General features: G+C 38.8%; 1 protein-coding gene across 5 annotated transcripts in view; it reads right to left on the reverse strand.

Annotated features, from left to right (window-relative positions):
- The window catches only part of LRBA (LPS responsive beige-like anchor protein), a 411,832-nt gene extending 388,130 nt beyond the window's left edge, over positions 1 to 23,702 (reverse strand). For all 5 annotated transcript variants that reach the window (XM_082050428.1, XM_082050426.1, XM_082050427.1 and 2 more), the window contains exons 1-2: positions 23,492 to 23,702; positions 22,753 to 23,196 (exon numbers count right to left, since the gene is read on the reverse strand). In XM_082050428.1, coding sequence (XP_081906554.1) covers positions 22,753 to 22,968 — 216 coding nt within the window. In that variant the 5' untranslated portion in view covers positions 22,969 to 23,196; positions 23,492 to 23,702. The remainder of the gene's footprint in view (positions 1 to 22,752; positions 23,197 to 23,491) is intronic.
- Positions 23,703 to 25,574: the final 1,872 nt, after the last annotated feature.

Below are 25,574 nucleotides of genomic sequence, written 5' to 3' on the forward strand. Positions count from 1 at the left end.
ATAAATCTGAAAGCAAACTCCCTAGGTTCCTCGGAGAGAAGGAAGGTGTGCAGGACACAAATGGTTTCAGGGAGCAATGCTGGAGTCAGAAGAGCAGAAATTAAGATGGTTTCTATGGAGTTATCTTCTGTTTGTACCTCTCCCTGGCTTCCTCTTCATCGTAACTGGTACTTACTACTCATAGCTTCAGTCAGTTTTTCCATACATGTTCTCACAGCAGTAGTCTCCTTTTATAGGCTGGTTTGATAGGTGCCAAGTAAGGTTAAAAAAATATTTCTTCTTACCCTTCCTTTTCTTCCTTAAATCATATCTAATCTTCAGACACCACTCATTCACATACATTATAATCTCAATACAGATTATTTCAGCATCGATAAACAAATAATAAAGTTTCTTCTTTCACCATCAACATTATCACCAAGTTGAAAATAGTCAGAAAGACCTCCTTGCTCACCTCTCTCAGCCTCCAGTAACTACTATGCAATGCATTGTCTTGGACTGTAATTGGCATCATTCTAAACTCTTTGGCCTGGCCATTTCAGCATACCCAGAATAAATGCAAATCCTTCTGTTCCAGGTGAAGCTAAACATTCCATAATGATACCTTTTAGTCCCATTTTTCCAAAGGAAATTCTGCCAGAACTCCTTTTTTTTTTTCCCATTAAAAAAAAAAAAAGGAAGAAAACCTAATTTTGAGTTGGTACTTGTGTTTAGTTTCCTCCAAGTACAATGCTACATCCACTTCTGATTTTGACTCCATTTTCTGCCAAGGTGCTTTTCGCAAGCACTTTAATATCTTCTGTTCTACACTGTCCTAATACTGCTTTCAGCAGTCAGTGACAGAACATACAAGCAACCATAAACTGAGATTCTCATTTGGTCAAAGCTATAGTGATGGTGGGGAGGGAAGCCTACAAAACACACAAAAGAAACATTGTTCATAGCAACATTCACAGAATTTGGAAGGGAAAAGAAGCTTCCAGAAGAAACAGATTTTCTCTGTCCTCTTGGTCCGATCTAATTGCAACAGCCCATACAAAGACAATCTTTGTACACAGTAAATCTCTGGATATCTCTGCTAGATAAAATCATCAAGTTTAAATCTGTCCTCATTTTCAGAAGTCTGTAATCTCTACTAATAATACTTTGCAGATATATTTATGAGTGTTGTCTTAGTTCAGCCAACTATAACAGTGGTGCTAGCTACTTCATTCCACACTTCATTCAATCAGCTCTCGTTTTCACACCCATTTATCACTATTGGTAGCTCCTCTGTTGGGTGTTCAGCTATGTCAGTTGTGTCCTCTGCCAGATCTCCCCCATACTCCCCCAGACCATTCAGTTTACTACACTCAAAAAACAAGTAAGAACAGTCTGAAACAGAACATAAAATAACACATCTGGCTTTACTGTGCTGCAGCCCACTATTTCTGTAACCTTACTTCAGAAAGACATTTACTCTAATCTCTTCCCCTTATTTTGCTTTTCTCCCCACCTTGCATCTAAAATTACATAGTGCACACTTGAAAAACATTCCAGCTCACAAAAAGGAGTTTCCTCCCTGCCTCAGTTAAAAAGAGTTCAACATTTCTCCCAAGGCCCATGGTTCTGTGTTGCTTGTTATAGGTTCTATGCACAAATCAAGCGGAAGACATAAACAAATCAAACCAATGAAAATCCCACAGAAAGAAACTACTGAACAGAACACACCAACATGGATTAGCAGCAGAATGCTTTCTATAAAGAAAACTTCCACGGATCTTAGAGAAAAGCAGAAGGAAATAAAGCAGCACAAATAGGATATATGTCTAAAATAATTTTTATCCTTTTTTTATTTAGAAAACTCATTTTTAAGAAACAAAAATTAAGTGGTAATCTATAATTTGTGTAAATTAGCATCAAATAAATCTTCCCAAAGATGAGCAGGGATATCAAGACTGTTTTCAAAGCATACTTAAAAATAGTATAGTATGTGTATTAATTCAAGATATTGTCAGTTGGTTTTTTGTTCTCTTTCTTAGACAGACAGCAATGCTAACCACTGCATTCTTACTTACATAGCAGAGATCTGCTGCTGCACAAAAACAAGACTGATGAGCACCATCTCATGGGCATTTCGGGTAACAGAGTCTGAATATAAAAAAGAACTTTGTGAAGTCTCCAGTACATGGATGTGTCTTCCAAAATAAAGACATTGAAATTCAATTACATGCAAGCATAATTTCAAAGTTTCAGTACTTAGATGTGTAAATACATGATAAGTCAAGGACTTTTCTAAAAATCAGTCACTGCACATACATCTCACAGGAACTTTGTCACATCCACACAGAAAGAACTTTAGAAGTATTTAGACACCCAAAATAAGCATTTAGAAGTAGTTATGTACATACAAATAAAACCCCCAGCCTGAAGAATCCACTGTCTTGCATAGGGAGTCTAAAACAAGTGTTTAAAAATAAGATGAGAACAGTACCAACAGAACTCCTATTTTCTCTTTTAAGCCATCATGTAGTTAAACAAATAATTTTAAAAACATGACTTTATACTTCTTTTCAACTTCACAGTAGTCAATGAGATTCTAAGATGTTTACATTTGTTCCTGTAGATCCTGGGATGACTAAAACATGACTTCTTAGAAACAGTCTTATGCACCACATTACTTAGAATACTTGAAATTTGACAATACAGTTCCTCTGTGACCTGAAATTTTACCCAGTAATAGTAATACCTCCAAGAGAACATCCCTATTCACTTCTCTACTAGTTCAGGTTACAAAGATACTCCTGTTGTAGCACATAACATTTTGTTCTTTCTTCAGTTAATCAAAAAGCTTAATACTGTAAACTTGCATTTACCAAATATTGGGATCAGTAAAACAAAACCAAATATATTAACCTTGTTAAGCACATTTATGATAGCTAAAAGTTTGCTCATTATGGTTTCTGTAAGATTTATTGGTAAAACACCTTGTAACAGTCACAGTCAAACCGGTTTTATTCCTTTGAGCACTAGTTTTCACCAGCCCTGCATATCAAATGAAACTTTGCTTATTGGTTTTTCTTTATTGGCTATGACTAGCGAACAACAAACAAACCAAACAAAATATTAATCACAGCATTTTAAGCATCACTGCGGAACTGAAATTAGAGTGAATGCAGATTCTCTTAGCACATACAAAGCTGCTCCTGGCAAAGCACTCCATGACAAAAACTAGATCGTTATTTCTTTATTTTTGAAAGATATAAAACACCATCGTGTCCCTCCCTGCCCTGAACACAATCTAATCTAGCTCTGGGAAAAGCATTAATTAGAACAGCATGGCCTGCAAGTAGAAGAGAAGGCCACAACTCTCCAAACAGGCACTGTATTGTGTCACTTGCCTGCACCACCTTTGCAATCATTTCACAGCAGCTGAGGGTCAAAGCAGATCTAATATTTCAGATGCAGATCAGAATGACTCCATGTAATCCTGCTGAGCAAACCCTGCAACGTTTCCTTGGCTTCCTTCCAAAGCTCACTACAGTGATCTCTACACACAGCCTTCTCCAGACTGAAGCTCAGCCAACTCCCATTCACTATGTATTACTAAATTAGCCAGTCCAGATCCTCTGGAATTGATACGAAGGAGGATAATGCATTATAAATTCCTGTACCAAATTTATCACCACATGATTCTCTGTGAAACTATCAGGATCAAAACAGATGCCTTTTCCCAAATTCACTTTGACCAGGACAAGTGTCTAAACTCTCAATCTCCTAGTTATGACAGTAGCCAAGACACAGCGACCCACCTGCAGAAATTCACCTCAAAAAAAACTACATTGGGTCACCAACCCTACTTATCAACAAGGGTTAAGTGCCTGGCAACAAATATTTCAGCTTCATCCTGAGATTCACATCTCATATAAAAAAGTTAACAGTAGGACAAGACATATTTTGTATGAAGAGCATAATTATCACAACCAAGACGCTTTACAATATCTGTCTGTTCCTGATCCAGTCAGGTCCATATCAGTTCAAATGTTATATCACCCAGGTTTCCTAACAAAGATGAAAGATTACTGTAAGGCCAAACACACAAATTAAAGTACTGTTCAATGTATCCAGTTAATTCTAACATCTTTGTTTTCAATCAAAGTTTATGCAATATTTTTTGTATTATTTTGCAAAACCCCAGAAGTCTAACAAAATAATACACTGGGTTTAAAAAGCAAATTTTTAGTTAGTCTACAAGGTTGAGCTGCACTCCATAAGACTCAATGGCACTTGTATTAGTACAGCATTTCCAAAATCTTCAGAAATCCAGCATTAAGAAAAAAAACACCACAAACACCCCACAACCGTTTCTGATATGAGGTGTTTTTTGCATTGTTAACTTACTGCCACTCAAACCTCAATTACTGTGTGCTTATTGGCAATTGTTCTAAGCTGTCTCCAAATCCGCTTTATGAAGATTTATTATTTACACTTAGTCTGTAGACTAACTACATAAAATATTAGTTGGCCTTATAGATAACGTTATGCAGAAGGTCCCATTAGCAGATTGATCGCTTGACCTTATAATCTATACTTGACAGTCTTTCAAGTAAAGCTTTTATTGGCAACTGTAAATTTTTAAACACTATTCCAAGTTAAGCCTTTCACTATCTGAATTTTAAGAAGACTGTTGCTCTTCTCTCAAACACTTTTGTCTTGGGTTTTAGCACTTTACATATTTGACTGGTCCACTATTAAAACACACCAATTCCTGCCTCATATCTTTTTATTTCAACCACCACGATTATGTCACAAAATATTAATACTATGCTTCTAACTTGTATCATGCTGCTTCAATGGAAATCTAGTAACTGGTTTTGTGATACAATATCATAGTTCTCTTACACTTCTATGTACCATAAATAAAAAAAATCTGTAAGCATGCCTATAGACAGTATATGTGTGCAACGCTAGAGAAAAAAAGATTGGCATCATACGCAAGAAGAGTATTTTATAGAAGACCAAAAACTGAGACATGAATCAAAAGGGCTAGAAAAACAGAATTGAGGTGATGCTTAAGAAAAATGTAAAGAAACAAATCTGTGAGTGAACAATAAAAAAAACATATACAGTAGAGGTGAGAGGAACAGGAAGCCCAGCAATAAATCATGCAAAATTATCTAAGCAGAGAAATAGACATCAAAAGTATACAGCTCTGCATTCCTACATCTTTACAATGTAGCCTTCTCAAACTGAATTATGGGGATTCGCTAACAAGGCAAGCTTAAACAAAAAGCTAAAAAATGCCCACAAAACAAACTATATAAGTCTTTCTCTTAAATTCATAAAGTTTGAAAATAAACACTTCCAAGTGTAAATTGGTATGACTTATTGCGCACTAAGTACATTACAGATGGCGTTTATACACTCCACTGCAATCCTAACCTCAAGCTGGTCTCTAAACGTAAACATCCCTATTGTGTTTTCCAGATTTAGTTAATATAAAAAAACAAAGTAAACCTCTCATGTCCTCCTACTGGCATTACAGGTGAGCATACAATTTGTATTACAGAACACTTCACTTTTTGTAGCTGCAAAATGAAGCAAGAAATACAAATATAGTTTTTGGCATAACCACCACATTATTTCAGTTCTGTCAATTGCTAAATGAAAAACAGCAAGGAAAAAACCCTGCCTTTATTTACTCAAACACTTGCATTAAGTGCAACAAGGACTTGAAAATCCAATTGAAACTTATAAACCCAAAATTTTCTGCAACACCCTTACAATGTTTGGAAAGTAAGGTATTTTCTGCCTAGCAAAGTCTCCATTTTCATTCTAAAATTTATGATACAGCTGACACTCCTAATTATTATTTAAGACTGAGCTATGCAGTGTGAGTGAAGCAGATTAGTATTTTATCCACAATAAGCCCTCTTCAAGGGAGCAAGTCTGAGGAGGCATGCGGTTGCCTCATGTATGACTATTTTGGCCATACAATTGTAGCATTTTTATTTTATACGTTGACATCACTACTTGAGTATGTTTATATTGTAAAATTGTAGCGTTACGCACTTACTTTCAAAAATTCAGGTTTTGGTTTTAACACACGTAAACTGAAATACTGAAGAAAATCATTCCATTTCCAACATTGGGGAAATATGACAGTGGATGGAAGATGAGAGGAAAAATAGAAAGAAAAGAAATCTCTACAGCCTTTTTTTTTTTCCAAGACAATTATTTTTAAAATGTATTTTCTTCAAGTATAATTTTCAAAAGGAGTAGAATTGTCTGCTTTCTGTTTATTATTGCACTTTTTCTCACAAAGCATTCAGCACAGAATATAACACTTGCTTAAGAAACAGTTCTTATTTCAAGATGAACCCAAAACTTATTTCATCCTTGTTGCCATTCACCCATTTTCGTTATGTGCAGTGCTCTTTTGGGCAGAACTTTTACCTCAACACAGCTGGTCAATCACAGATCTGGAATATGAAAGGCTATTGTGATACAAATAAAGACACGATTATTCATCATTTGAAAAGTACTTCAATATAAAAATTTAAACTCTCTTCTTTCCTTCCTCATGCAAATTTTGAGTCAAGAGACACAAAAGGGACTTGTGAAACACATTTATTTTCAGCACAGCCACATCCTAATTTAACATTTAAGGAAACGTTCAGGAAGGAAAGTAAAAGTTATAGAAAGAAGAAATTCAAGTTATACTTGGATAAGGCTACAAATAAGTGTAAAGTCATACTATGACAAGCTATTGTCAGTTTCTTACATTTGTACAACGCAATTTACAGACAAGCCAGAAAACTGCTTTCAGCATCTAGAATAATACTAACAAATAAGCACTTGACTGCAACACTGACAAAAGAATATTAACAATTATTCTATTCCAGTGAATCTAATCAGCTCAGGTCTCTTTTTTTTTTTTTTTAATCAAGGGAAACAAAGCTTTATGAAGAAATCAAAGTTAATTTAAATGTAATTGCCAATCTACTCCATTACTGAATCACGAGGATCTTGCTGAATGTCACCACCCTTCAAACTCAAAAGGTCACATTAAGCAAGGTTCTCTTTTTGTTTTAAACATTTCCCATTAAGACAACTAACTAGACTGCTGAGTGCTATATTATTCTAGTTTCTTAAATAGTCTGTGTGTTGCTTGCAAAAGTTTGGAGCTAATTAAACAGTTTAACTCTGGAGACTGATAAAACTCCTGATGCCGCTGGAGTAAAGAACAACCATCACAGCAGTTCTCTCGCCTTCTGTAGGTGGGCACTCCTGGCAAAGAGGAGAGGCTGCAGCAAAGGAGAGCTTTAAAGCAACAATACAGCTCTTTACTGAGCAGAAAATACAGATAAAAGAGACAGTAACAACATTCTCTCAGAGAAAACTTACCAGTGGCAATCACTTCATTGCCACCATTGTTCTGCACTGAGAACCAAAGAGGAAAGCAGTAGGTTATGGAAAATAAAGCTACAGATAAAAACCCCTCTCCATGTAAGACTTGAATTCCTAAAATATTACCTACTCATTTGCTCAGCAAGCATTTTTAATTTAACTGTGTTTATCCTCCACATCTATTATACTATAACTGTGTTACACACGGCACTACAGATGGTGCTAAATGACTCTAGGTAATCAGAAGAATGGTCTTGTGAGATAATAACATTTAGGAAGTGATAAAATTAGATTCCTTTTTCTTGTTATGTTCCAGTACCACTTCTCACTGTGTTTAATTCAAAAGTAATTTCAGATTTACAGAGCAATAGCATTTTTAGAACCCCAAAATATGTGAAGTCAGTCATATAAAAAACAATAAAAGACTGTTAAAAATAAACTGGGAGATGCATCCATTCAAGGGAGAATTTTAAAGAGTTTGATGAGGAGACAGGAGTAAATTTCTCTGCTTACACATCCTATTACTCAAAAAATTAGTAATAGTTTCTATTCATGCTGCATAAGACTGTCATATTTATGAAATAATCCAATTTACATATTTAAACATTTAACATACATTGGGTCTATGATTCACCCTACTAGCATTAGTTCTTTCCATCAAATCCAGAAGTAGATTCTCATAAACTTAAGGTCATTATCTCATGGGACAGGAATTTTAAATTTTTTCAAATTACAAGCAATATTCCAGTGACTAGTTTAAGGAGTTTTACACATTGGGAGCAAATAATACAAAAGATCTTGTTTCTAGCCTCAAATGGTTGTTGGCGGTTACCACACCATCTGCAGCAATGGCAGTGACAACAGCTGCACCCACAGCAAACCAAGCCAGATACTTCAAATTGTAACACATCTGTGCTCCTTCAGGTATCATCTTTCACACTTGGTGTTTGCTGCACAAAACCAGGCAACTTATAGATTTGTCCACAACAGATCTCTGCCTCATATAATGTGTAGGAACTTCAAAGAGCTTTAGCTGAAAATAATTATACATTTCTAACTTTAGATTTGGAAACCTGTCCTTAACAAGAATTTTCATTTCTATCTTGAGATCTTCCTCAATTCAAAGCTTCTTCTTCAGTACATACATTCCAGAGAACTAGCAGATAAAATAGCAAAACAATTCCCACTGTTGTTTTTAAATAGGATCACCTCAGCATCTTCAACATGCTTTCTTTAGTTGCTCTTTGTATTGAAAAATAATTACTACTATTATTATTTCTACTGCTATGTGTTATTCTTCTTTTTTTAAAAAAATAAAATATACGTGTTGCATTCATACACCTGCTACTATTTGGTTTCAAGCAAGTATTCCATTGAACTGCTAGCATTAATTAACTTCATGTTTTAGGACACCGTGCTTCAGAACCTCTACTTGATCTCCAAGTAGGAAGCACAGTATAATGCACTGGGCTGAGAGTGGGAAACCCAATATGATTGTCCTCCCTTTCTAGCTCCCAACTCCATTTCCTGGGTACCTGACCCCACCCAGCAGAAAACACACATCTGCTGCAGCTCTGAAAGCCGTAAGAATCTGTGTGTCAGAAGAGTTTATTTGAACAAAGACTGAAGCCACATGTCTTTGGGGCACAGCAGCATACAGCAGCTGCAAAAAGTAAGTAGAACTTCAGAGAAAAGCATTTAAGATGGCTTAAAATAAAAGACATAAGGTAATGTTAATGTGTAAATCACTGACTCTTGAGAGTAACTTTTAAATTACTTTAACATCTTTTCTAGTTTGCATATTTAAATCCTGAAATTTCATCTCAAGGAACTAAGCTGATTCTTCCTCATTTTCAGAGCTTAGTCCTGGAGGTTTGTAATTTAACCCAAGTGATACAGTCCAGAAGAAGTAAAGATGCCATTGACTTACATCTGGACCAGTTCACAGGGAAAAGACAATGAATATAAAATATATTTATGATTATATCTCAAAGAGGAGTATGCTACAACTTCATAATACCAAACGCAATGACTGTATAAATACCTTACTGGTTCACAGCACCAGAACATGGAACCACATCAAAGAGAGATCCTGACTACAGCATTGCCTATAACAAAGCATTGCCTGGAGGAAAAAAAAAAAATAAAAAGCAGCAAAGCACTCAGGTAACTAATATTTAATTAATACAGTTACCATACATACATTTCATTATTGTGTTTGCTTTGACACCACAGTTAACTTAATCAGGGACAGTTGGCTTGCATGTTGGTAACAGACAATAGCTCCTCTTAGCCAAACTATTAACATTTTTAAACAAAGGCATCTTGGCCTTCAAAATTCTGGATTAAGTTTGAAGTTCAGGCATCTTTTATAGAGGAATTTGCACATACAGTTACTGCAATTGAGAAATCCTTTCTGCTGTTTGTATCCCATCATTTTAGTGATCAATATCTGGTTTAAGAATCCATATGTGCTTTCAAGCATTTTTTCCAATGCACACAGTAAGGCCACAAGCCAACAAACCCATGTAGAGGTATCCTTGAGGTACAAGACTCCTAGACAAAGTTGAGCTTCATATATGTAGGCAATACATCTACAGGAAATACTAAAGCTGACTTAAAAGTTGTGAAATTGAGTACTCAGCTGGAACAATAACATAAAAAAGCATTTAAAGCCATTCACCTCCTTCTCCATATATGTACCTTCAATAGCAAATTGAAGTGCCAGTGTCTGACTAGTCCTGTTGTCATTAATATGCAACATGACTACACTGAAATGCATGGAAATATTCTGTTCAGGATGATACTGAACTTCAACTACCAGAGCAGGAACTTAAATAGGAATGAGCCATGAAATTCTCATTAGACCCTACAAATGAGTTAGTAATAGCTACAGGACTAATATATAGTGTCACACTAGAGAGTAAACAAAAACATAGATACTGAACAACACACGACAGAGACAGGACAAGTCAAAATACACTAAAAGAATTCTCCTTCCCCCTGCCTCCAAATATAAATTTAGCTTAAATTTCTGGCACTCTGTATACTTTAGAGTGGTACTTCCCACAGAAATTAACAAACAATCCAAAGACCATTACATTTTGACAGTCAGGATTTGATTTCAAGTTTGAATTTGAAACAAATAGTTTATTATAAAGTTTTACTACAGCACAGCTACAATGATTAAAGTGTTCCTTTGTGATGCTATTTTAAAACAATTTCTTTGGGCAAAAATAAGTCACTCCTCTAAAATTTTACCTCTACCTCCACCCACATGACTGAAATTGAAAGAAATCCCAACAACTCTTCACATATCTAATTAAAAACCCCTACAGCCATTCACATCTTTAAATTGCTAGGAACAGCAGCAAAGGCATCAAGATTAACTTCGTTCTCAAGGGATATGCATCCAGTTTTCCAGGCTTCTCAATTTAACACATAAAATGTAGCTAAGGGAAAGCCTGAACTGACAAGTTTCCTTGCCACAGCTATCTACATCATCTAACACTGTGAAAATTATTTTCTTCCCCCCCTCCCGCTCCCCTTTTTTTTTTTTTTTTGCTTCTCTCAAGATAGGACACAGAGATACTAAGCACACTCTTAAACCAAAATCTAATTGGAAATGGAGATATCCCTTTTGTACAAAATAACAGTACTATCCAGAAGCAAAAAAAACCCAAGATTTTGTCACCTTTTGCCAGCCAACTCTGGTGATCTTTCAGTCACCAGATGTTAAGGAAGTTTCTTTTCCCTAAGTTTCCCATAGTAGAGATACAGGCACAGAATCTAGAAATTCTTCTAAAATTCAACAGGCTAAGGCAGTCTATTCCCTAACACTGGACAAACCCCTCTATCTGAAGATAACTCACCTTCCAGGAAGGAAATCAGGATTCTGTACACCATATATAAAACGTGAGCAAGAAATACACTGTTTTTCACCTCCAAACATTTCCTGTCATATATGAGTGACTAGAGAACCTTATTCAAACACCTTAATTACAAGGTCTGAGACTTGCTCCCTTCTGTGCCTTCTCTCCATACCCATGAATCTGGCATTCTTTGATGCATATGAGCAGAGTCTTCACTGAGAAGGGGTTGGAAATGTCCCCTTACAAGGCCCTTGTAACACCATGGCTATGTCCTCCTGACAAATGGCAATTTGAATCTTTTCCTATTAAGGATAGAAAGCAGGGTGACTTTCATTTCCTGCACAGGTGAGACTTTACTAAGCCAGCAAAATCCCCAAAGATCGATAAACATTTCACTATAAAAGCAGTACACAGGAAGGGCACAAATCTCAGATGAGTCATGGAATAAACATCTCCCCAAAGGCAATACCCCTGCCTATCAGCTGATCCACAGCCACGGGGGCATTCTCAGCTCGCCAGCCCATTGCAGAACCCAGCCAGTGCTCGGGACTCACTCCTGCAGCCCCGGACAAAGACAGCAGGTCATGGAAAAGGACAGCAGGAGCGCAGAAAAGACAAAGGAGTGTCCTGGTATAAGGTGAAATAGATAATCTAGCACGGCACAAGGTCAGGACCTTACTTTTGAGGAAGAAATGGGCAAGAAAACAATGCAATCTTTTCCCCATGAGCATTTCCTAATTTGCATAAAGACGGGAAGCTGCTGGGACATTTGATAGTTGAGTTGGGCACCACTGCTAAATCAAGAAAATCATGTTAAGAACACCATAGCCCCAGAAGGTGACCCTTGGCTGGAGATTACTTTTGCAATCCTGATTGAAATATCCATTCCCAGCACCACAGTGCTCTCCCACTCTATAACATCAGCAATATATTAAACATACATAGCTTCCCATCTCACATTAGCTATTTTGAAATGCATTCAAAAAGCACAGTTACAGTTGCTCAGTTTCATACTCTAGATACCTTAAAGTCAGGCACTACAGCACCTATATTATACACTTCAACCAAAATCTACAGCATAACTAAACTCCTATTGGAGGGAAAAAAAAAAAAAAAAAGCTTGCAAATTCTCTTCAATCGAGTTCACAACCAAAATTACAGACAAATCACATGCTTAGTTTCAAGGAAAACATTAGCAGAAGGCAGATGCTGACTGGACTGATAGTTTCCATTTGTTTATTTAACAGTCATGTACCATTACCAACATTAGTCATTTGGTTCCTATTCTTCCCCAATTGCATTGTTTTAAGGCTTATCAGCAATCCTACCTCTGTATCATTAGCCTTTTCTTTTAGCTTATGTCTATGATTCTGCATAAAGGACCTTTTGTTTGTTTGCTTTGTTTTTAAGCACTACTTGTTTCCAAGGTCCACCTGAATCAATAATTTTGCAAGAAACAATTGTCCTTAGTTTTAGCCCCAAGAAGTACAAACAGCATAACTTAAAGATTTCTCTAATAATGGACTACTAAAACTTAGAAGTCACAGGTTCTGCAAAGCCTCTATGCAGCAATTCTACAGCAACAGGGTTTACCTTATACTACCAAAGAGCTCCCCACCCATCCCCATCCCACTTATATTTGGGAAAACAACCAGTGTAATTCCCACCAAAACCCACACAGTTTGATGAAGGAATAAATTTGTGAGACATCGAGCAACCATTCCACACCCTGGATTCCATAACTGCATGCTTCCCAATCCACTGTAGGACACTACTGATTCTCTTGCTGCTCTTTTATGAAGAAATTGATCTCCAGTTGCAGTGACCATCTCAGCTGCTCCTTACTGGTGCTTCTAGCCTTTTAGCATCCCCAAAAGAGAAAAAAAATAAGCTACAGGTCAGCCTACACACTGTTACTGTTTTACAGGCTAGTCCAGTATAAGACTATAAATTCAGAGTATCTTAAGTGGAGCAAACAGAACAGACTTTATTCATTTATTTCTGCAACTTCTGTCCACACCACAGAAAACAACTGCTGATGGCAAAACAGGGCAGGGGGGTGGACATGAATACACACAACACACCCCCTTAGAACAGATGAGTCCTAAGCAGTTACTCTGATTTCAATTTTCAGTTACAAAGGAAAGTTAAGCCAGTAGCTCTACGTGTTGCTGTTTTCAGTTGCCTCAACAAAATAGAACAGGTTTTTGCCTGAACAACTCACTTCCCGCTTTTCAGTCACACCAAAAACAATCTATTTGAATTTGCTGTATAATGCATATGAAATTTTTTTGTTTGATGTATGTAGAATACAAAAACATCAACAGAACTACTCATATGCAGGCTGTAGTAAAAACACTTGCAGCTCAAACTCGCAGAGCACTTTACAGGAGGCAACAGAGCATGTCCTATTCCCACTAGCTATTCTCACTTAAATGTCAACTCAAGGCAGCTATTAACAAGAAAATCATGCCTGGGATGTAGGTCCTCCCAGATTCCCAGTTATTACTAGAGGAATCCAGTGCAATGGAAGGCATTAGGTTTTCTTCTCTACAAATCAGATTCTACTTAGAAACTACTTATGCCTACTTGTGAAGCTTTGGAATCTAAAGCATTGTAGAAATGCAAACCCTTCACAAATTACAAGCTTCCAGTATCAGTACAAAGGCTAGTGTCTCAGGAGAAGGTACAATTGCAACTGCTCATGCAGGATCATTATTTAGCGAATTTGATTACAGCAGTTGTGCAAGGATGCATCTCGATTGCTATCTGCTCTAAAGATGGAGAACTGCATACTGGAAACTGCAGTCTCCACTGGCCAGACATGGAATTTAAAAAGCAGGTGGCAAGAGTATCCTGTTTTATGCAAATTAATTAGAGCCCTCAGATTCCTGGCAAATGGCCAGAGCTCAAAGACAAGGAAGTCTGAAGGCTTCCCAGAAAGGGAGGGGGAGATAAGAAAAAACCCACAAACAACAAACAAACAAACCCCCCTACGTTTTTGACAGGCAATAATACACTCTAGTACAATACCAACTTTAACAGAAAAATCCAGAATCAGTTAAAGCAGAAATGTAATCTAAATCAGGACATTAGTAATTAGGTCAAGCTAATACCAAAAACCATCATGCAAAACAGTATGAAGAGGCCAGCAAGGCCTCTAGGGGCTGGGGAAGACACTTGAATGGCTGAAAGTTAGCTAACTGTAATTAGTGATTATGAAAAAAAAAAAAAAACTTTCTTCCAGATTGACCTATTTAAAATAAATAGAAGTTCTTTAAAAAGATACGTGTAAAATTAATTCATGCAAGACTGAATTACACAGAAAAGATTCTTAAAGGGTTTTATACACAGAAACACTGAAGGCAGTAAGTAGCTATTTCACATCTAATGATTTAACTGTAGAGCTTATTTAATCTGTGCAACAGATTAAAGCTTCCTCCTTAAGGTTCGTAAAGGACTGCATAGACAGAAGCTATAAATGCTTTAAGTTACCAACTTACCTAGTTTAAAAAAAAGAAAGTCAGAACACTATGTCAAGTGGGACACAGTTCAGCACCAGTGCAGGTTCCCCGACAGGTGGTAAAACAAATATACACATGGCGAAAGAAAGCACAGTGAAAGCCCATTGTTATCCTTCATCAGACTTGAAATCTCAACACACGCACAAAAACAGTCACGCTTGATGATTCTCAGAAGACTGGGACATCTCAGCAAAATTAAGCATCTGACTGTGCAATTGACTAGCCACTAAGTAACGAACACCATACCAAACCAACACTGCCTTAAAAAAGAATTAAGTAACTTCCTCATCTCTAATTTTCCTCAACCTCCAGTATTCACCCAATACAGCCACCTCAAAAACCTTCTCTTTACTCACACTCCTCTTAAATCTGTGCACTTTGATTCATCCCTCCCTTAATCTCTTTCAACACACATGAATAATTATCTATTTTTATCTCACTGCAGCAAAGTCCAGCCTCTATAGCAACCTTAACATGCCACCCACCTATTTCTCTGATGCTTTTGACTAATTTCATTCTATTCCCTAATCCGCAAATGCTTTTACTGAGCCAGTCCATATGGCCATGACTTCACTGTGCGATCTGCGCTGCCGGGTCAGGCCAGTGGTCCATCTAACCCAGTCCTGTCTGACAGAGATGGTACAAAATACGATTTAAAATACTGTTTAGAGAGAGCAAAGCAACCACAACAGATACTGGACTCTCCCTCCTTTGCTATAGGACATCAACTAGAAAAATCCATCATTGAACTGATGCATTCCTCTCTAAAGGGAAATTCTAAAGTCTGCTACAAATACATGTTAAACAGGCTTACTTGTAGAACAGACTGCTAATTAAAAACTGTCTATCAAATATTGCATTATTAGGACATGATCGGTGTAAATGTCTGGTTCAGCCTTGCTTTCTCAGCTTTATTTTACATTTGTACAGAGCCTACTGATGGCAGCACAAAATGCCAACAGTTCTGAAAAACACAGCACATGTCATGCACAGACACTTGAAATTTCAGATTGGTCCTGCAAAGCTCTAAAAATTGGTGAGTTAGAAGAAAAGTGAGAAAAACTAAACAGTCTCCTGTGTGGTCTTAAGATTTTGTCTTCCATATTTTGTTCTCCTACAGTTTGTTTTTAAGTTGCAGTCACAGAAGTGAGTTGATAACATGGTCAAAATACAAATTAGCTATTCTTCAGAGTCTAGACAATTTTCTTCTAAATCATCAGCATGTCTAATTCAAGACCGTCACCACCATCTCACTTACTACATTCCATGCATTTCTCAACTAACCACAAAAATTCCCTAAATCCTTATACTTACTATGTAGGGTGATATTTTCACTAGCTACAAAGTGATTTCCAAATTGCACCAATACCTGAAAAAAAACTAATACATATCACTTCAATAGTAAGTATACCCATAACTACTCAGAACATATTTTAAGATGATAGAGGTCTGTAATTCTGATTTTAAGTGATGCACAAGTGACTCCCATTACTCAACAATTCTGAGCTAGGTAACATCTGGCGAAAGACATCTCTCAGCCTCACTTAGTCTGCTAAACTTACCAAAATAATCTTTTACTGTTACCAGATCCCAAATTAGATGTCTTCAACGCATGAAGATGAATTGGAATCAAGGAGTCTAAATTCATTCATCAAACTGGGCACAAGCCTCCCACTGCGAAAGGACCAGCAAGAAGCAAGTTTGCACCTGGTGTACTTTTTATAAAGGATGTTGAGGCAGACTGGGCAGCATTACAGATCTTTTGCTGAATTCCACTCATTCACCATGAGTAAAACCATGCATCATCACTAAGACAGCTGACTGTCTGATTTACTATGACTTTTTTTTAAAAAGCTACAAGCTTGACCCAGCTAAAGCCACAGACTTACCTTATCATCTATATTGCAAATGGACAGAAGTGACTGAACTAGGGTAACTGTAGCCAGAGGTGTACTTACTGGGAACCTACCAGGGAAGACCATATATTAAGAAATGCACAGTATTCTGTGATGCTCTAGAAATTATTTGGTTACTCTCACTTGTCATCAGCATTTATAAGTTTATATAGAAAGTAAATCCTAGCATTCTCTAGAAACATATAGTAAGGTAGTGAAAACAAGGCATTGTTATGAAAACTAGGCGTTGTTATGAAAACTTTAACAGTGCATTATTAGTACTGTAATACTTGTAACTATATCTGCATTAGTTTTGAGGGTTTTCTACAGGATGGTACACGCAAAAAAAAGCCTGTGACCAGAGACAAAAGAAAGAGGAATTTCTACTTCGTAAAATCCATTATGCTAGTGTTCCAGAAGCATTCATACCAAATTAGAAACCTGTTGTGTATCAGCAGGTGATGCCATTAGCTTTCAATATGAATAATGATAAACAGTTTATGAAGCAGAAACCACAACAATGGAGAAATTACAAAAAAGAACAGAGGGCACACTAGCAGCAGGTAAACAAATTGTAGTCCTGACATCTTTCACCGATTTGTTCTGTAAAAAACCCAAGTGAGGTTGAAGAAGAAGGGGAAGAAGAAAAAAGCAAAGTAAACAGCATGAATTTTAAAAAGTTAAGATTTTTTTATTATTATTTGTGGTCTTAATAAAGTCTGGCAGAAGTGAGAGAGGTGACAAATCAAGTTTTAAAGTAATTTTAGTATTTGCTCCTCTGATATTGTTATTTTCTCTCCAACAGTGATAAAAATTAAGATTTTGTTCTCATCTGCACTTTGTCACTAAGGAAACTTGGTGAGGACATCATAATCCATGGGCAGAATCAGAAGAAACAGCACATTCTCCTCACCAAAAAGACAGACAGTGCTTTAAAAAAAAAAAAAAAAAAAATAATAATAATAATAATAATAATAATAATAATAATAATAATAATAATAATAATAATAATAATAATAATAAAATAAAGTCTTTGCAACACAGACTGATTAAAAAAAATGGAACCAAAACAAATACACTAGTCTATATTATAGTCAACAGAACAATTAGAAGTGCTAAAGCTTTTTAAAACAAAACTGGACTAGAGCAAAGCATAGCATTTCCTTCGAGCAGAAAGTCCAGAGTATCTGTTGTCTCTATACACCAGTCGACTTGAGACCTGAGTAAATTCTGGCATGAAGTTTCCAAACTTAATTATACCAACACCACAGAGACAGACAGCAGTTGTACAGTCATCTGCTGGAAGCATAGCAGAATTTTGCCAGAATATCCATTTCCCACTGCAAGCCTAATGCAGCAGTTAACCCCTGCACATACGGCATCCGTTATGGACAAAACACTTGTCAGTGAGAGTCCCCTGCTACTGAAAGGCAAAGATATCCAGTGACCTAAGTTTTATATATGAACAAGAAACTTGCAATAACTTGGAAAGAAGACAAGCTTGACATATGATACAAGACAAGACAATTTCAAACAGAGTAGACCAGAAGCTCCACCCAGAATTTTAATTTAGAAAAAATTCTGAACGGCCTCCTAAGTTTCCAGTGCAGGTTGCATAATCTTCAGAACAGAATTAATTCTCTACACCTGAAAACTTCAGATCCTAAAAACCTTCTCTGACCTTAGTAGCACAATACTGTAACCAATTATATATCTACATGTTTTTAAGTGTTGCCAATTGCTGAACTATTTCTACTACTCTATCTAAAAGTTTCTACATCAGTAGACCATTGACTTGTCTTACTGTTTTACCATGAAAAACATATAGCTATTTTAAATTAGTAAGAGATATCATTGTAAAGAATTTATTTTTCCATTCTACCACCTTCTCCTACTGGGAGGTTTCTTTTATTTTAATAACCTAAAGGGATAGGCAGAAGCAGATGTGAGGTCATGAACAGGGATTCACCTGATTTGTATACAAAGGAAATTCATGGAGTTATTACTGCCCAAAGTCAATTAAAAGTATAATTCACAATGTATGACCAATATATACCTATAGTTTAGCTTACTGTCTCTCAGAAAAATAATGGAACAGATTAATACTTGAACTAGAAAGTGTTTTCAAAGTTTATCAGAGAATAAACTTATTTAAAGTCAGTATTTTCCTTCTCCATTTCAAGAAGTGCTGAAATACACAAAGCCTTATCTAACATGGGCTGGAAAACTAGTTTTTCAGAGAGTATTAACCAAAACCAAACACATCAGTCTGAGTATTTCTATGAGTAGAATTTCCAAAGACAATAAAGTGAGACTATTAGGTTTCTGCTACACGCTAGAAGCAAGCTCACTAAGTGCTCTGTTATATTGCTGGACAGAGAAGAATGTTATGGATGGTTCTCAGCTCCAAGATACAACACTGTTGGACTGAACAAGTTATTTGCTCAAGTAACCAGGACTACAGCTTTAATTTACTTAATAAGCAGGAGGTCAATTACTGTGCACTTTAGATTTTTGACTTTCTGAGTCTTTCACATAGAAAGCATGACCAGCTCTTAAATCATTAAAGATGAGGAACATCAAGACAGCACCTTAGCCTTCTCTTTACTCTTCCTCACAAAGAAATTCACCATAACCTGCATATGCTACAGCAAGCTGGTAGAGCATAATTAAGAACAACATGCTTGTTCAATAAATAAAAATGAGATCAGCTAACCTCTGTTTTCTAAGGAGAAACTTTTCACATTTGAGGGTGGTTATGCTATGAAGAATAAGCATGTAAAAACACCTTTCTACACAGATCTGCGCAGCCCTTCTTCCACTGTGGTCTGAAGATGTCACACTTCAGTGATGAAAAATCCCCCAAATACCACACGTCTCCTCCTTTCAAAGTACAAGAAGTGAGCAAGCTGATTTCAGCTAACACTGCTGAAGTAGTGCAGTTATGAGTCACCAAACTGAATTAAACCCAATAGGAGAGGCTACATTTGGCTTAACCCCATTAGTAACAACAGATCACAGCACGACTTTCATACATACACGAGTAAACTCGCTCCAAAAGCTATTGGGAAACAAACTACATTGGGAAACAAAAGCCATAGCCAAGAATTACTTTTTCATATAAAAGTTAAATCTTTCCTGCATGCACACACAGAAAAACAAGTACACCATTGCTAAACAATATTTCACATGCCTTAAATTCCGATCAGTGTGATTTCAGAGGTATTAATCGACAAAACAAAGAGGGCGAAACAAACTACTGAATGGAGGCAGAACTCAATGCCAGATGGATGAGTATTGTTTGCAGGAAGAACTTGTATCTCAAAAAACTATATTAAAAAGTCAGCTTAACAGTTTTCACACACACACACAAAAAAAAGTCCAGAAAATAGATGCTTTTTGTAACAAAAACTATTAGTTTGCTGGCTGGTTTGATTTTTTTCAAGCATTCTAGTTTTAATAAAACCACAGAACACCAAGGCATCATCTCCTTGCAAATTAGTAACCACTAGCTGACATGCTTTCCTGGGACTCAGAAAACCTAAGGGACCTGCTTTCTTTTATATCACTCAAAAATTTGGAATGTATCCTCACATAATCCAGGTAAAGTGTCTTTACTATCAAACTACTGGTTGTTTCATGATAGCTATCAACTGACTAGCTCTGCTCTCATTATGTGTGGTGTAAGACCATGAACTTTAGCATCCCACATCGCAGGCAGGTGTGCTGGAATGGTTGAGGAACCTTCTCAGAGAGGTCGGGGATGTCATTTCACTTGCAGAAAAAGTGAAAACACAGTTTCAAGAATTTCTGGGGTCAGAAACTCTTCCCTGCTTCTAACCAGGAAGTGAAGATCTAGGAGAATGCAGTCCACAGGTCAAATTCTTCAGACCTCTTAAATCTAAAATTGATGATTCTCTGAATCAAGTTGAATTTTTGATTCCTCTCTTGTCCAAAATGAAGCAAAAAAGGAATCCCAGAATCAAGGAGATTTAACAGTTTTAATTATTTTGCTGAACATACATGCTGCTTTTGGCTGGGGTAGAGTTAATTTTCTTCATAGTAGCTAGTAGGGGGCTACACTTTGGATTTGTGCTGGAAACAGTGTTTTAGTTACGACTAAGCAGCACTTACACAGATTCAAGGCCTCTTCTGCTTCTCACACGACCCCACCAGTGAGTGGGCTGGCAGGGCACAAGAAGTTGCAAAGGGACACAGCTGACCCCAACTGACCAAAAGAATGTTCCATGCCATATGACACCATATGCAGCAAGAAAACGCCAGGGGAAAAAAGAAGGGGGGCCTTCAGCGTTACAGCGCTTGTCTTCCCAAGTAACTGTTACATGTGATGTAGCTCTGCTGTCCTGGAGATGGCTGAACACCTGCCTGCCCATGGGCCACAGTGAATTAATCCCTTGGCTTGCTTTGCTTGTGTGGCTTTCACTTTACCTGTTAAACTGTCTTTATCTCAACCCATGAGTTTGCTCACTTTTACCCTCCAGATTCTCTCCCCCGACCCACTGGAGAGAAGTGAGCGAGCAGCCGTGTGGGACTTAGTTACCAGTTAAACCATGACAACTTCTTTCCACTGCTGCCATAAAATACACTTCCAGTACACCACTCAGAAGACCATGCTAGAAACGAAGTACAATTTAACACACTCATGAACAACTTCCCCTCACATAAGTGTCCTAAATCATAAACTATTTGCTGGAATTTCCTTTTGAACCTCACATGCACATATCTGAGCACTGGTTTTTGTTAAGGATAATTGTTGAGTGTGCTCTAAGTAACTTAAATCACTTTCTCATACTTGAAGCACCCATGAAAACTCTATTCTGCACTTCATTTTTGCCTGTACTGCAATTCCTCTCCATTGAGACTTCCATCCAAACAAGTTAAAGCATTACATTCTGTTAATACAAAAATATTCCAAAAATAAACATTTCTCATTATCCAGGAAGATAGCATCAAAAAAATATTAAACAGACACAACACACATAAACATTTAGTGACCAATAAAACTTGCATGTAGCAAAGAATGCTACTAAAAAAATAACTGAAATGCAAACAACATTTAAAAAGCAGTAAGTCTTCTGCACGGACTTTCCTTGTTATCGAGCTTTATACCATGACATGCTTTCACTTCCTGGTTTGTCAGAAACCACACTGTTTTAAAGTCAAAGGTGCTCACTAAAAGGAAGAAGGAGGAATGATGAGTATTTTTAGAGATGTTTTGAGACCTCTGATAATAGCAGAGTGTCTTTGTAAACTTAAAGATAGTTTTTCTCCTAATGTTTGGTCTCCTTCGGGAAGCAAACACTAACAGCTTGCCTGACTGTTTTAAATATGGCCCAAAAAGTTAAACAGTAAATATTATGCTTGCAGCTTCAGCAGGAAAAGTTGCATCCTCAATTTTTAGTGAGATCTGTTATGAAGCATTGAAAATATTCATACTGCATTCAAAAAAATAGTAGCTAACTACCTAATTCATTAATAAAAAAGGACACTGAAACCAAGTTCTGCTCTTCTCAATAAGCAAAGTAAAGCATTTGAATGAACTGCTCACTGACATCCCCACTCCCAGCAGACAGAACATGGAAGTTCTGTCTATTTCCAAAGCAAATAAAAATAAAGGGACATAAACATCTCAACAGGAAAAGTTGTTTTGGCTTAAAACAATGTGTGTGCATGTGTGTGTGTGTGTGTGTTTTGATGACAGTTTCAGTTACTAAATCAACAGTTAACTTTCTTGTTGCGTACACCTGTTGAATGTTTAAACATAACAATACTCTTCTGAGTTATAAATAAAGCAACAATTTCTCTGAGGCAACTAAGGAGGATGCTGTTGAGAGTTGCTTCAAGTTTAAATGTATATATATATAAGATCATATGCTTTATCTTCAGCTTTTGTGATCCATAAGTAAAAGGAACCTAGCTGAAATCAAGTGCAAAGTAAGTATAAACATGTAAAAAATATTGACAGTAAAATAACATTTTAAAAAAACATGGGATTCTTCTGCACACATATGCTGTTTTTTCCTCTCACGCCCAAAAAGGCAGCCAGCTTACCAGATTAAATACAGTGTCGACTATGTCTTTGTTGGATACTTCTCCAACTTCCACCAGTCCCGTCAGCACCGCGAATTTCATCTTGATCCCTCGGATGGGCACTCCTGGATTCAAAGGCTGCCGCACACTTCCCCCTTCAGCAGCGTTTCCTTCTTTCCCTGCTCCTCCTCCATCATCACCTGTTGGCTGAACAACTTGTTTGCCTTCACTCGCCATGCTGAACGCACTTCAGGTGACGGCCCGTAACGCCAGCAGGACGCTCCCCGCTCCGGGAAGAAGGTGAAGACTTGGGAAGGGCGCCGGCTGCCCACTCCTCCCCTTCGGCTCCCGAGGAAACCCGTGTCCGACGGGGGAGGGAGGACGCGCCCTCGGGAGTCCCAGCTCCGTCCTCGGCAGGAGGCGTCTGTCAGCAGCTCTCTGCCCTCACGCAGGTATTCAGAAGCCCTGAAGGACAACCGGAGATATTTTTGAACTCGCCGGGCGCTCCCCGGCCAGCCCAGCCCGCGGGTCCCCGCTCCTCATCCCCCGCGGAGCCGCCTCAGGGAGAGCCCCGCACCCCAGCGCGGCCCGGGGGAGTTCATTGTTAATTTTTTTTAATTATTTTTCTAAAGGCAATACGCTCCTCCTTCCCGAGCCGGCTCCTTGTCTGCCGCCTCTCCGGCTCCTGCCCTTGTTCCGCCGCCCCGGCTGCGGGCGCGGACAGGTGCAGCGACCCGCCGCCCGCAAGTTCGCCACTCACCGCTGGCCGCCGCGGAGGGGGCGCGGGCTGCTCTGACGCCCGGCTCCGCGGTGGGGAAAGGCGCCCGCTCCGCCCCGCTCGCCGGCTGCGCAGCGCCCGACCGCCGCTCTCTCCGGAAGGCGCCTGAAGTTTCAGCCGCTTCACGCCGCGATCCTGATCAGCACCCTCTCTTCCTGCCGGCGCTGCCGCTCTCTGCCGCCATGACAGCGCTGAGCCCCCGGAGCGCTGCCGGCCCAGGAGCCGTGCGCCTGCGCGGACAGGGCGCGGGCGGGGCGGGTCCGCTGCCGCTCAGGGAGGGGGGTGCGGGTGCGCCGCCGGCTCGCGCGCGCCCAGGTGCGCTCAGGTGCGCGCAGGTGAGCGGCGCGTGCGCGTGAGCGGGGCAAAGGCGGGAACGCCCCGTGCCCCTCGTCTCGCGCTCCGTCCTCCCGCCCGCGCATTGCGGAGCCCGCGGGCTGGGGCGGCCGGGGCCCGGCCCGGGGTGCAGCTCACAGAGTCGCAGAATCACAGAATGTTGGGGGTCGGAGGGGACCTCGAAAGATCATCCAGTCCAATCCCCCTGCTGGAGCAGGAACACCCAGATGAGGTTACACAGGAATGTGTCCAGGCGGGTTGGAATGTCTGCAGAGAAGGAGACTCCACAACCCTCCTGGGCCACCTGTTCCAGTGCTCTGTCACCCCCACCGTGAAGAAGTTTCTTCTCATATTTAAGTGTTCCAGTGTGTACCCATTACCCCTTGTCCTACCATTGGTTGTCACCGAGAATAGCCTGGCTCCATCCTCCTGACACCCACCCATCACATCTTTATAAACATTAATGAGATTGCCCCTCAGTCTCCTCCAGACTGAAGAGACTCAGCTCCCTCAGCCTTTCCTCATCTGGGAGATGCTCCACTCCCTTAATCATCTTCATTACTTTGCGCTGGACTCTCTCCAGCAGTTTCCTGTCTTTCCTGAACTGATGGGCCCAGAACTGGACCCCTGCCTCCTCCAGTCCCCTCTTCCCGTGTCCCTCACGGGACCTGCCATTGAGGGGAACGAGTAACAACCGGTCAGACTGCAACGGAAACTCAAGTTGGATGCATGCTACAGGGGGACGGGTCTCTGGATGCAGGACCTGTAACTGCTATTGCGTGCACACATTTGCGTATGCAGATTGGTAGCTAAATCTGCCATTAGTAACCTCCATGTAAAACTACAGGTCCTGCTTCCTGGTAGCTGCAAAGCATGAGAATTTGTGCCCTTTCTGTGCTTCCTTTGAAGGTGACTTGAGCTACAACTACACGCGTAGATGTATGTTACCTCAGACACAAAGAACCTTTTAAATGAACCCATTTCTCTGACATCAATCTGAATATCTGGTAATAAAGAATTTAACAGGGTCCACCCCTCAGAACTCTTCATTCACACAGTCTTGAACTCTGTGCTTTTAACGAGGCTGCTGGTGTTGGTAAGGATTATACATCCTTCTGAAGGACTGCAGGGCCTTGGACCAGCAGGTTAACAGACACGAGTGCATGAGTTTTACTCACAAGATGTCACAAAAACATGACAGCATCAAAGATTTCCAAAGGAAGGATCATTTCAGGGATGCAGGCATAACTTGCACATAGATATATATAAATAATGTATATTTCAATGATTCACAAAAATGATTAGCATCCTCTCTGATATAAAAAGCTGTTATTTAGCTAATTCTGTAGACAGAAAGGAAACTAATCTTTAAACGGGCAACAGTTTCTGTGTTTTGAAATCTGACTCCAGTGAAAACTCCAAAAGGGCCAGTGGGTGTTTTGTCTGAGAAATAAAAATTGCACCTTATTCTTGACACTGCACCGTGTTTGGGACAGAATTGCTGGCATGTGCGCTGCCCCGGCTGTGTTTACACAAAAAAGGTACCAAAAAAAATCAAACCACAGTTTTTTTTTCTGGAAAACGGCTTTCTAAAGTCACATGCAATGTCCCTGATAAGCAAGAATTTAAAAGATTGTAATTATTAAATATTAACTATTATTCTGACTGGATACATAATTATTAAATACTATTTTAGTTTGTCTGTGGACTGATTTGGGAATGCCATACTTTG

Source organism: Streptopelia decaocto, assembly GCF_964273445.1.
Source record: "Streptopelia decaocto genome assembly, chromosome: 4".
Taxonomy (NCBI): domain Eukaryota; kingdom Metazoa; phylum Chordata; class Aves; order Columbiformes; family Columbidae; genus Streptopelia; species Streptopelia decaocto.